The sequence below is a fragment of the Bubalus bubalis genome, chromosome 2, assembly GCF_019923935.1.
Source record: "Bubalus bubalis isolate 160015118507 breed Murrah chromosome 2, NDDB_SH_1, whole genome shotgun sequence".
NCBI lineage: Eukaryota > Metazoa > Chordata > Mammalia > Artiodactyla > Bovidae > Bubalus > Bubalus bubalis.
The window spans coordinates 162,671,793-162,685,154 of NC_059158.1; the positions used below are offsets into that span (position 1 = coordinate 162,671,793).

The 13,362-nt window shown below is 39.9% G+C and overlaps 1 protein-coding gene across 1 annotated transcript in view; it reads right to left on the reverse strand.

Annotated features, from left to right (window-relative positions):
* Positions 1–708: 708 nt before the first annotated feature.
* The window catches only part of PAX3 (paired box 3), a 100,251-nt gene continuing 87,597 nt past the window's right edge, over positions 709–13,362 (reverse strand). The window contains exons 8-9 of the mRNA XM_006079638.3: positions 1,311–1,557; positions 709–816 (exon numbers count right to left, since the gene is read on the reverse strand). Coding sequence (XP_006079700.1) covers positions 782–816; positions 1,311–1,557 — 282 coding nt within the window. The 3' untranslated portion in view covers positions 709–781. The remainder of the gene's footprint in view (positions 817–1,310; positions 1,558–13,362) is intronic.

A 13,362-nucleotide genomic window follows, 5' to 3' on the forward strand; every position in this document is an offset into this window, starting at 1 on the left:
AAGCAGCTGTGGGAATGCGCACCACTTCTTCACCCCACCCCACCCCCCACCCCAGGCTGGCTTCCGAATGAAAATAAACTGGGCAAATGTCACACACCTCTTCCACACTGAGAAAGAAAACAAGCTTTCCTCCTGGATTTCCCCACCCTCCCGTCCTGTGAGCAAGACGTGTCCACCCAGGTCGTATATTGACAACCGAATTACAGATGAGGGTAAGATAACAATTTATTGGGGACGTCCTTTACATCTAGTCTAACTTCCTAAAAACGGTGGCACTTATTCTTATATCCATTTCCAGTGTGTCAAAGACCCCTCGTTCCTGCTTCATGGAGCGAGCAGTTTTAAAGTTGTCGAAGTGGCAGCATCGGACGTCAAACTTGTTCTACTTTCTTCTCCGACTACATTTTCAGAACGTTCTGCTTACCCAAACCAGTTAAAATAAATCACACACACACACACACAAATGGAATGTTTTAGCTCCTTGATCATCTGCACTAGAGTTGGGATATTTGATATGTAGCCATGTTAAATCATTGCCTTAAAATGTTGCATTTGTCTTTTATTGTTCCGGATCTTCCTTTTCTCCACTGCTTTTGTTCGACACGTTCAAAAGAATTTGAAACCAACTACTGGAGAAAGAAAATCAATCATTCTCCTTTGTCTCCTGTCGAGACTGCCCCCCCAAGAGGGTAATTTTTTTTTTTTTTCTGAGAAGATTCTTCATGTCTAGGCCGTGGAGACCGGAAACAGGGCCAGTTTACGCTCCAAGTGGACAGTTCACTTATGCGATATCTGGCTTGAGATAATGAAAGGCACCTGTAAGGAAACACACGCAGCTTTTCAGGTCAGGCTGGGACAATTCACAGCAAGGGGCAAAATCAGCTACAGGCTGACAATGTCATATTTAATACCGGGGTATCAAAGGATTGAGACTAATATTTTTATTCCTGAGACAAGTTTGACAGAACTCTGTGTCCTGGGGATTATACCCCATATGATCCTTGAGCTGACCTCATTAAGAACATGTGTTTCTAATGCCAGGGGTTATTTCGTTTGGGCCAACACTTGTGTTTTACCTAGTGGCAATCAGCTTTCACGTCTCAGCAATTAATAACTGCAAGAGGTTGTTGACATCAGTTAAGAAAATAATTATACAAGGAAGCCCTTGCTGGAACAACCAGCTGGCTTTGCCACAAAATTGATACCGGGATGGAAGGCTTAATCATGTTGGCAGCTCCCCTTTCTCCAGGAAGAGTTAAAGTGTTTCACTCTTCCAGGAATAATCACTCCCTAGAAAGTCCAAGGCTTACTTTGTCCATACTGCCCATACTGATAGCCCGTGACAGGGTCCATACTGTAGCCCGTGGTGCTATAGGTGGGTGGACAATAAGATTGAGAGGTCGGCAGACTGTCCAAGCTCTTCATATGGTCTAGTCTCTGACTGCAGCTGGCCGACACCGTGGTGGTAGGTTCCAGGCCCCCAGTGAGAGGCGAGAGCGCGTAGTCAGTCTGGGGTTGGTGGGGTACCCCGCCGTGGTTGGTCAGAAGTCCCATTACCTAAAATAAACAGGCAGATGGGGAAGAAGTGAGAATGCAGGGAGGACCAGACGCTAGCCTGAAGCTGAAGGGATAACTGGAAAAGGCCAAGTTTGATTTCTTTGGAAATCTGCTGTGAGAGGGCTGTCCCAAAGAGGGTAACCTCGATTCAAAGTGGCAGAGCTATTACATCATGCCCAGTGATAACATCGGATTGCAGTTTCAGAAAGAAGGAGAGAGGGTGGAAGAGAGCGGACACCATGCCCCTAGTGATAAGATCAGGCTGGAAATTCAAGGAAGGAGGGACACAGGGACACAAGGATGGAAGGAGGGAGAAATTGTAACTGTTCATTTTGAATAATGTTTAACCATGTTATAACTGGGAGTGTCACGTGTCATTTTAAACAGGCATTTGCTTATATTTCTTTAAGTGACATGAATCTAAATCAAATTCTCTTTGTGTATTTTGAGATCTCTGTCTTTTTTCATAGAGTTCCCTCTCAAGAAAATTATTCTCCTTATGTTGGCCATCCTTCAGTAGTTACAAATAAAGTACTCCTTCTCTGACATTCCCTTGTGTTTTCCCCATCCTTCTTACTGTGCAATTAATACTTGGTCACCTACTTTGAATTGTGAGTGTTCTGAGAGGAGTGAACTACTGATTCTTATATTCTCAGCCCCTAACAGTTCTTAGCACTTATCAGGCAAATGATTCTTCAAATAACTTCCTCTATTTACCTAATCCTTTCATTTCTTCTCCAAACTAACATTTTCGTAAGAAATGTCAAAAAAGAAAAAAAAAAAAGCCTGAAATGCAAACATATTATCAGAAGTCGTTTGGCTTTGTAAATAACCCTGGAGAGCAAGCGAACTTTTAAAACAACAAAACTGTAATAACAGAACAACTTTCTGATTAGCACGGTGACGAGCTTCACAAACTCAGGCTTGCTGACCCTTACAACACACTGTGATGGAAGCAAGTGGATAATTAATTTTGCAGCTGGAAAACTGCCACCCAAGAGAGGAAGTGATTTTTCTCAACTTTGTACAAGTCGGTGGCAGGGCTCAAAAAGCAATCGCAGAAGAAATAGACTGCTGGGTAAAAAGCTCCACCTGCTCACAAAGTATTTCAATGCAGGGGCCCACCATGGCACAATACTTCCATCCTAGTCCCGCTGTGTTTTAGGAAGTCTGAAGCATATGGAGATGAAAATGCACAAATAAAAGCAAGACGAGAGGGCAGTAATGGAACTCAACCTTGACTGGAGGCCTCTGTTACTCACTAAGGTAATTCAGGCCACAGAATCCTGGATGGAGGTGCACCAGTGAGGCAGGAGGGAGGGGTGAATCTCGCATTCCAGAAAGCTTCCTAAATTAGATTCCAAAACCAGTGAGGCCACAATCCCCTTTGGGAAGGGTTTGCATAATCCTCATAGCTAAACAAAATCTTCTTGAAACAAAGCTTTAAACTGATCCATCTTCAATTAGCCCCAAAAGACCAAAAAAGGGGGGGATGGGGTAAGGAAACAAAAGAGAATCTGTTCACCACCTTCTATGGATTGTGCTCTCTTCCTCCAGTCCTTCTCACCTCCCCCTTCCCCACACACCCAAGTCTCTGTTCTCCATTTCCTTGTCTCCCTTCACTTGAGTTCTTGTGTAAGATGTGTGAGCAGATGGGAAGGGGGGCCAGTGTAGGGCAAGCAACACGGTTGTTCCCAAATTTTAAAAGACATTCCAAGGGATCTAAATTTTCTTGAGCTTGAGATTTTTCAAAATCTCTAAAATTATATTCAAAAAAATAATTATATGTTTCAGAGCATAGTTCTGTTTTCTTGGGGATTAGAGAAAATGAGAGTCACAAAGTAAAGTAAGAATCAATAGGATTCCCAGCTCCAGGAGGATGAAAGTCACCAGAACTTGGGCTCTCATATAATGCTATTTACAGTAAGTTGATTACTTCATTTTCTCATTTAAAAAAACCTAAACATAATGCAAAATGCATTTATCTCCTGAATGTTCTTCCAGCTATACTTTTTTTTTTTTTTTTGCCTTTCTTTGAGCTCATATAGGTGATTTTATGGCATATGTTAGGAAAATTTGTTGATATACTAATTTATTAAATATTTTCTTTCAGCCCAAATTACTAATGTCTATTAGAAGAAAAAAGTCTTTAAAATAGAAGTTGCTCAGTACCAAACATAAACCTTTCAAATCAGGAGTACCTCCCTGTATACCAGCCTAATGGACAAGAGTGGATAAGGAAAATAAAAATATTAAAAATGTACCATTCTGGGGAACCTTCCTACACTGTTGATGGTGATGTAAACTGGTACAGCAACTATGGAGAAGAGTATGGAGATTCTTTAAAAAAACAGCAATCCCACTCCTGGACATATATCCAGAGAAAACCACAGTTCAAGAAGATACATGAACCCCAGTGCTCTCACTGCAGCACTATTTACAATAGCCAAGATATGGAAGCAACCTAAATGTGCATGGACAGATGAACAGATGAAGAAAATGTGGTACATACATACAAAGGAATATTACTCAATTATTAAGAAGAATGAAATAATGCCATTTGCAGCAACATGAATAGACCTGGAGATTATCATACTAAGTGAAGTCAGAGAAAGACAAGTATCAGATGATATGAAGAATCTTAAAAAATGATACACTGAACTTATTTACAAAATAGAAATAGACTTACAGACTTAGAGTATGAACTTACAGTTACTAGAAGGGAAGTGTGGGCAAGGACGGATAAACTGAAAGTTTGGGATTGATATATACACACTGCTCTATTTAAAATACATAACCAACACAGACCTGCTGTAGAGATCAATACACTGTAATAACCTAAATAGGAAAAGAATTTTTAAAAGAATAAATATAGCTATAGGTATACCTGAATAATTTTGCTATACATCTGAAACTAACACAACATTGTTAATCAACTACACCCCAGTAAAAAATAAAAAAATTTTTAAAGTATATTTTTAATGAAAGGGGATTTTAACACAGGGCACAAATATTTTACTGTGTAAATAATCTGTGGTAAGTTTTTTTCAAAAAGCACTTAGGAAAAGCAACTTTGTAACTATATCAAATCAGAGAGGAAAAATATACAGTGTTACTGGATAAAAAAGAAGTATATTTTTAATAGTGCTTTTCATGAAGCTGCTGCTGCTGCTAAGTTGCTTCAGTCCTGTCTGACTCTGTGAGACCCCATAGACGGCAGCCCACCAGGCTCCCCTGTCCCTGGGATTCTCCAGGCAAGAGCACTGCAGTGGGTTGCCATTTCCTTCTCCAATGCATGAAAGTGAAAAGTGAAAGTGAAGTTGCTCAGTCGTGTCTGACTCTCAGCGACCCCATGGACTGCAACCTACCAGGCTCCTCCGTCCATGGGATTTTCCAGTTCTGTTAATGGTATATCACTTTAAGGAAGAAATGGTATACTCTATGTACCATTACAGTTGAAGAGTAAGAGCAAAATTTTATTCAAAACATGCCCACTCTCTCATGAGCTATATGTACATTTTTGTGATAAACTTTTTTAATCCTCTGCCATATATTTCTTGTTTGCAAAACTCTGAAGGCAGTAATAACTTTGTCCATGGGGAAAAATACATGAAGACCCTAAAAGAGAAGAAATGAGTCCTTCCGAGAAGCAAAATTCAACTTACGCTGTTTATGTAGCAACTTATTGGAGTTGCTGAATTAGAAAATCCCTCAGGATAGGAAGACCTTGAAACATTATCTACTGATGGATGGAGAAGATACGGTACTATCTCCAAGGCTGTATTCTAGGGCAAGAGAAACAGAGTTCCTTAAAGGTGCCAGGGCACAGTATCCTGAAGGCATCCTGGGTCCTGATCCAATCAGGAGGAGTGGCTGCTGTGTGAATGGAACAAGAAGGATGCTTGTTAGGTCTTCTTGTCGCTATTACCAATGTCACACACCGGAAGCCAGTGACAGCTCCTGTATCAGCAGCTGCCCGTAGCCCAGCAGCCCAGCATTTCCAGAGGCTAATGTGAAGAAATAAAGAGCACCAGAGACCCATTATCCCTTCGACTTCCCTGAGCAAGCCCAAGACACAGATAGTCTCCCATGAGTTTTTCTTTCCATTGAGACAGTCACATATTGTAACCATGACTTCTTTCTCAGAAATTGTATAAGGTTGGAGAAAGAAACACTAATATAACCCTACATTTGCTCTGAAATGGAAGTTAGTGAATGATGATAACTAACACAATTAATTCCAATGTTTCATGCTGAGAAAACATGAGATATATATACATCATTTTACTAACTTCTTATTTAAAAATCAAAAAGGAAATCTGTGTTAGGAAAGAAAAATAACTATATCAATACAAAATGTATTACTTTCCCCTAACATAATTTAAAACCTCAAGTCTCTATGGAAGGGTCCCATTACACTTTTATGTACGTTTCTTTGAAAGCAATTTTGCTATTCCATGTGGTTCCAGGGAAGCTATGGAAATATCTTTTTGCTGCACAAAGTTGGGAAACGAACTTCTTAGAATCCCCCAATATGGTCACAGAATATCTTCCAGTCATATTTTAAAGAATGTTGTCAGGATCTTTTTTATATATGCTTTTCCTACAGCAAATTGTAGTTCAAAGCCTAAAATAAAATCTTCACTGGTTGCAAAGTGGGGTTTTTTTCCTCATAAGCTATCAGTAAGGTATTTCTGCTGCTGCTGCTAAGTCATTTCAGTCGTGTCCGACTCTGTGCGACCCCATAGATGGCAGCCCACCACACTCCCCCGTCCCTGGGATTCTCCAGGCAAGAACACTGGAGTGGGTTGCCATTTCCTTCTCCAATGCATGAAAGTGAAAAGTGAAAGTGAAGTTGCTCAGTCTCCATTTTTGTCCGATTTTATTTTTTAATTTGAGATAGGAGAAACACAATTGCCTGGTTTTCACAAATAATTTCAAAGGAAAAAAAAAAAAACCAAAAAACTCAGGGCTACTCAGTTCTGTCAATTGAACACCAGTCATATTCTTATTAAATGTCAGATAAGTCCAGGAACTGCAATGAACAAGAAAATTATTCCTTTTATAAAGATATCTGTCTGTCTCCTTGGGAAGGGAGATAGGAGGATATTTAACTTTTAGTTGAGTACAAATCTAAGGTGAAGCGTATAAAAATCTATTAAATATATTGGTAAATATTTCCCAGATGTCATTTCTAAATTGTTTTATGGACAACCTTTAAAAATAAATTCAAACCTTAGAATCATCAACCAGGACTTCTGCCGGTTCCTTAGTCATTCCCATTATTAGAAGCTTTCTTAAAGATCCTTTTAAACTCATTCTCAACTTTCAGAATTCCAAATAGGTTGTTTATATCTTGATTGGAAGATTATATGGTTCAGGAAAAACTAACTTTACAATTGCTTCATGCCGTATTTCTTGAATTAATTTTAAATATAAAAGATAAAAAACTATGAGCCAAATCAAGATTTACATTTAAAACAATGTGTCTGGAAAATATTTGTCTTGGCTTACGTGTTATGATTTTGCCATCAGTTAAAAGTGCTTAGAGCTTATCAGAAATCTAAAATGATTTAGCATATTATGGTGTACGTCTAGGTACTTCTTTTTTTCCTTAGCAGGAATCCTGGTTCATGTCTTTATTTTCTTTTTTGTTCCTAAGTAATCAGAAGCTCTTCTAACTTAACATTTACTAATACACATTTAGTTGCATTTTGGAAAACTACTGTGAGTTACAGCTTTGTATGATACAAAGAGGTTTTATTTTAATAGCTTCTACACTTTTCTTGAACTCCGGGAGATGGTGATGGACAGGGAGGCCTGGCATGCTGTGATTCATGGGGTCGCAAAGAGTCGGACACGACTGAGCGACTGAACTGAACTGAACACTTTAGTTAAAAATCTAATGATTTTAAACTTTTAAAATCTGGATATAATTTATTTCCAGAACCAAACAAAAAATCCAAATGTTTATGCAATTGTATTTTTCAATACGGGTGCTACTGAAGTTATCTGATAGTTAAATTTCAGCAACTATATTTTTAAGGCTATACCTAAACCTAAACTTGAACAGTGGAGACTTTCCTGAAAATGTTGTCTTCAGATTCAAATGCCTTAGGAATTATCCTGCAGTTGATTAGCATCTAAATAATTAGATTTTTTTGCCCTCTCTGTTTGAAAGCTGTAAGAAGGAAGTTGCCTTAAGGCAGAAGTTTCTCTTAAGGTAAGAATGGTGACCTTCTCACCCATCCAGATTTAGGGAAGGGCATGGCTGACCTCTGCCTAACCAGAAAGAAAACTAGTACATGTAAAATGTCCAGCCAAATACATACTTATTGTGTTGGCCAAAAAGTTTGTTCGGGTTTTTCTGTACATTTAAAAGCCCAAACAGAAAAACTCAAATGAAATTTTTGGCCAACTCAATACTTTTCTTTAATGTTAATCCTTAGCTAACATTTTTAAGTAGCTCTGTTTCATGCATGATGAAAAAGTATGAGTGCCAGACAAGTGTGGTTCATATGGTACATACATTTCCAAGATTTATTTGAAAAAAGCACTGTAAGTACTGTATAAGCTAAACTTTTAAGTGTTACATGTGCTTTAATCTCCAACTCTGTGATCAGTTACAGAATGATTTTTACTTTATCAGTTCTTTAGAATACCTCTTTCTCAACAGACCTAAACTGTCAAATGGATAGCAACAGAGACTGCTTTAGACACTGATGACTAAAATATAAATCTAGGCAGAATATTCGGAGAAGGCAATGGCACCCCACTCCAGTACTCTTGCCTGGAAAATCCCATGGACGAAGGAGCCTGGTGGGCTGCAGTCCATGGGGTCGCTGAGGGTTGGACACGACTGAACAACTTCACTTTCACTTTTCACTTTCATGCATTGGAGAAGGAAATAGCAACTCACTCCAGTGTTCTTGCCTGGAGAATCCCAGGGACGGGGGAGCGTGGTGGGCTGCCATCTATGGGGTCGCACAGAGTCGGACACGACTGAAGCGACTTGGTAGCAGCAGCAGGCAGAAAATTAACATAGAAATGGCTTGCAAGAGACATATATACATATACACATACATATAGAGTGTATTTCTAGACCATGATGGACAGTCATATCATGTCCATCTATTATCAATAAAATAAAGCCCATTAAGAAAAAGCTCATTTCACCTAAATGAACACTTATGGTTAATACAATTGCTGACTATGTTAGACCCACCATGGGCTGTAATAAAATTCTCATATGTTTTAATTCATTTACGCATGCCTGCATTTAATATGCTTTGTGACCATGTCTACAATTAATATGATTTATGAGAAAAGAACATGTGTGATATTGGGGGGGAGGGGATAGCATACCTATTTTTTCTTCTATGAATGAAAAATACAGCAAAACGGCTCAAGGAAAATTGTGGGCCGTTAGCATATTAAGATGGACTGACAGAGCCCTGAGTAAACTTGAGGGAGTTAATGATATCCTCTTATCTGACCCTGACACATTTGCAGCATGTAATTTACAGAAGCTCTGTCCAGGGAATCTTGACAAATGCTCCTAACGATGTCAGGGCAATGTTCCATTCTAATGTAAAACACATGTGGGTCAGATACCCTCATTCATCACTTAGCACAGAGAGTCTCCAACTCTTTCTGGGAGGAATGACATTACCTGCTGTTAACTCTTCTCCTTTCAGGAAATTTCTCACCACCGCAGTAGCCCTCTGAAGAGTAAGTACTCAAACCTATCACTGTTTCAAAAACCTGTCTAAAAAACATGACTGTGGAAAATCAAGCATATATCTTGGTTTAATTTCATGACTACTTCTGGACACGTTTGCTAAATATTAATTGACCTTTTGAGACCTAAGAAACCAAATATAGACAGGGGAAAGCTCTACACCTGGGCATTCCACAGTTCTTCAATGAAATGGCGTTTAAAAGTCTAACTGCCTATAAACTATGCCTGCATTCAAGGACAGGCAGGGCTGATGCACCCTAATAACCATTCATAAACACACACCTTGCTGCTGCTGCTAAGTCGCTTCAGTCGTGTGCGACTCTGCGCGACCCCATAGACGGCAGCCCACCAGGCTCCGCCGTCTCTGGGATTCTCCAGGCAAGAACACTGACTGCATCCTAACTGCCCAGTTCTGTTTGAGATTCTCGTACAACCTTACAATAACCTAGCATCCACATTACCTTTTTTTAGAAAGAAGGGCCTCAACACTGCCCCCTCTGAAGCAGAAGGATGCTTGGTTATACTACATCTCCAATCCCCCCACAAACTTGGAAGGCAGACATTCCAGGCTACTAAGGGAGGAAAAAGTTGCCCAGCTCAACAACAAAATCTCTTTTCTTCCAGACCATGTGTGATGTAGGCAAATATTTTTGTGGTTGCCCAAAGCCCGTGTCATAAGACTCCATCTACTAAATGCCTAAAGACTACAGAAAAGGACCTTCCGATATGGCCTCAGGACAGAGAAAAGAGCCAACTGAAAAGATCAAGTGATACTGATTTAACAAGTAGTTATCAGGGAAACTATTTCTATTAACCATGGGAAAGCAGATCACAGCCTCATAAAAGTCTGAGAATGAACTTACCCTTCAAGAAGAGTTTTCTGGCCTGTTTCATAGGTTTTCGTGTTAAGGCAGAATAAACTTTCATTTAAAATGCTTGGAAACTTGTAACAACTGTATACATATGGGACAACATCTGAGAATGCAGTCTTCTAAGAATCAGAAGCTACTATTCCAGTAAGCTAAAATCCTATCTACTTTATTCCCCCACCTTCACAATGCCAGAGACACTGGACCAATAAAGACATGGTGATGCTTTTTCACATCTAAACTTATTTGTGTCCTTGATTACAATAGGCAGGGGCTAGATGTGCAGATGACACCACCCTTATGGCAGAAAGTGAAGAGGAACTAAAAAGCCTCTTGATGAAAGTGAAAGAGGAGAGTGAAAAAGTTGGGTTAAAGCTCAACATTCAGAAAATTAAGATCATGGCATCTGGTCCCATCACTTCATGGGAGATGGATAAGGAAACAGTGGAAACAGTGTCAGACTTTATTTTTGGGGGCTCCAAAATCACTGCAGATGGTGATTGCAGCCATGAAATTAAAAGACGCTTACTCCTTGGAAGGAAAGTTATGACCAACCTAGATAGCATATTAAAAAGCAGAGACATTATTTTGCCAACAAAGGTCCGTCTAGTCAAGGCTATGGTTTTTCCAGTGGTCATGTATGGATGCGAGAGTTGGACTGTGAAGAAAGCTGAGCACCGAAGAATTGATGCTTTTGAACTGTGGTGTTGGAGAAGACTCTTGAGAGTCCCTTGGACTGCAAGGAGATCCAACCAGTCCATTCTGAAGAAGATCAGTCCTGGGTGTTCTTTGGAAAGAATGATGCTGAAGCTGAAACTCCAATACTTTGGCCACCTGATGCGAAGAGTTGTCTCATTGGAAAAGACTCTGATGCTGGGAGGGATTGGGGGCAGGAGGAGAAGGGGACGCCAGAGGATGAGACGGCTGGATGGCATCACCAACTCGATGGACATGAGTTTGGGTGAACTCCAGGAGTTGGTGATGGACAGGGAGGCCTGGGGTGCTGCAATTCATGGGGTCGCAAAGAGTCGGACACGACTGAGCGACTGAACTGAACTGAACTGATGTCTCCTATTGCCCAGGCAACCTGAAGTAGCTGGCAAGATTCAGAGCCCATGTACATAGATAGTTCTTTTATCTACATAAATGAACTCTGCTCCTACAGATCTTGACAAAATAGAATCTTTGTAATTTAGTGATAAAAAGAATACTCCCCAGTCAGTTAACTCAGAATTACTTAAGGTTGTCCTTTACTTTCTAAAACCTTTCTATTGTACCTGTTGTTTTAGCTAACTTTCTCCTTTGCTGGTGAGAGAGTATAGTTCATCAGATTCTCCTGCCTTTGAGGTATCTAGTATCACAGAAGCAGAACCATTGATTCTTTAAAAATGAGTTCATGTCACTATTGCTTGCTTACTAAGTCACTTCAGTCATGTCCAGCTCTTTGCAACCCTATGGACTGTAGCCCATCAGGCTCCTCTGTTCATGGGAGTCTCAAGGCAAGAATACTGGAGTGGATTGCCATTTCCTTCTTCAGGGATTCTTTCCCACCCAGGGATTGAACCTGCGTCTCTTGGGTCTCCTACATTGCAGGCAGCTTCTTTACCACTAGCACCACCTGGGAATGTCAGCATTACATTTCAATAAATCAAAACAAGAATAAGAATAGGAAACAACAAGACAAGCCTGTCCCATCCCTACTCTTAGCCCCATGTAATGAAGGATGGTTGCCTCTTGTTTTCATTATAGTACATGCTCAGTCACTGAGCCATGTCCAACTCTTTGAGACCCCATGGACTATAGCCTGCCAGGCTCCTCTGTCCATGGAATTCCTGACAAGAATACTGGAGTGGGCTGCTTCCTCTTCCAGGGGATCTTCCCAACCCAGGGATCGAATCCACATCTCCTGTGTCTCCTGCATTGGCAGGCGGATTCTTTACCACTGAGCCACCTGGGAAGCCACAGGTGATCTGAATTACTCAAACAAAACTAATTTTGGTACAATGTATGTTGGGGCAGTATCATATCCCAAGTATATTAATTACAACGACTGCATTCTGAATGGACACCACTATGAGTCCTTGGGCCTTTAAAATGTCTAAGTAGAATAACTGAAAATACCCCAGTCACCAAGAAACTGCTTTTCCTTTGATGGTATTCAGCTTCCACATTTGCCTTCTTCATCAGAGACAAACAAAAGTATGTTTTTTTGTCAGAGGCCCACATGATTTTTTTTTTAAGTAAACAATAATGAAAGCCCTATTGCAACAAACAGTATTATCTCTTTACCAAAATGCATTTAGTTCTTTTAAGTACTATGTTTCTCAGCATAGCTCTATAGGGTGATTCTTTTTCAATACCTTCCAAGTTTGACAAGAGAGTGGAACAGAAGATGAGATAGTTTAAGCAGCTTGCCCCAAGACACACAGCTAGTAACTGGCTGTCAAGTATTGCAATCTAGTGCTTTTGACTTTGGTGTTCCTGCTTAGATCGATGAGTTACACCCACATGGCCATCAATTCACTAAACAGGAATTCTCTGTTTTTACTCATTTTCATACCTATCGATATTATTAAGCAGTTTATAGCTTCTTTTCTAAAATTACCCCTTTCCCCCCTAAGGTCACCTACAGAGGATGATAATGTATTCAAGCAGAAGATAATATCGGATGTTAACAGAAGAAACATTCACTAGTGAAAAAAATGTAAAGAACAATTCTAGAAATGGACAAATCATGAGTTGGGTCTCTACTCTCCACTGCTTTCATTCAGCACTTCCCAGAAAATGTTCCTCAAAATTTAGTAGTCTGATACGCAACAAAAGGGATCCATAGTCAAATTAGAGAATGCCAAGTTAAACATGTTTTTAGACTGCAAGATTTGTCAGAGCCTTTAGTAGGCTAACATGCACTGGGACTCTGAAAGATAAAGGGACATAATTTGAAATATTTACCAGATTTTTGATTCAAAATCTTTTTTCCCCAAACCACCATTCCACAGAGACCACTTTGGGAACAAGCCTTTATTATGAGACACTGTTTGGCTTCTAGGCATTCAAAGATGATTACAACCTAGTGTCATGCCTCTAGAAGCTCATGGTCTGAGGGGGGATGGATATATTATAATACAGTGTGGTATGTGTTTTAACAAGGTATAAACACACTACTGTGGCATCAACAGAGACTAAAGGAATTCT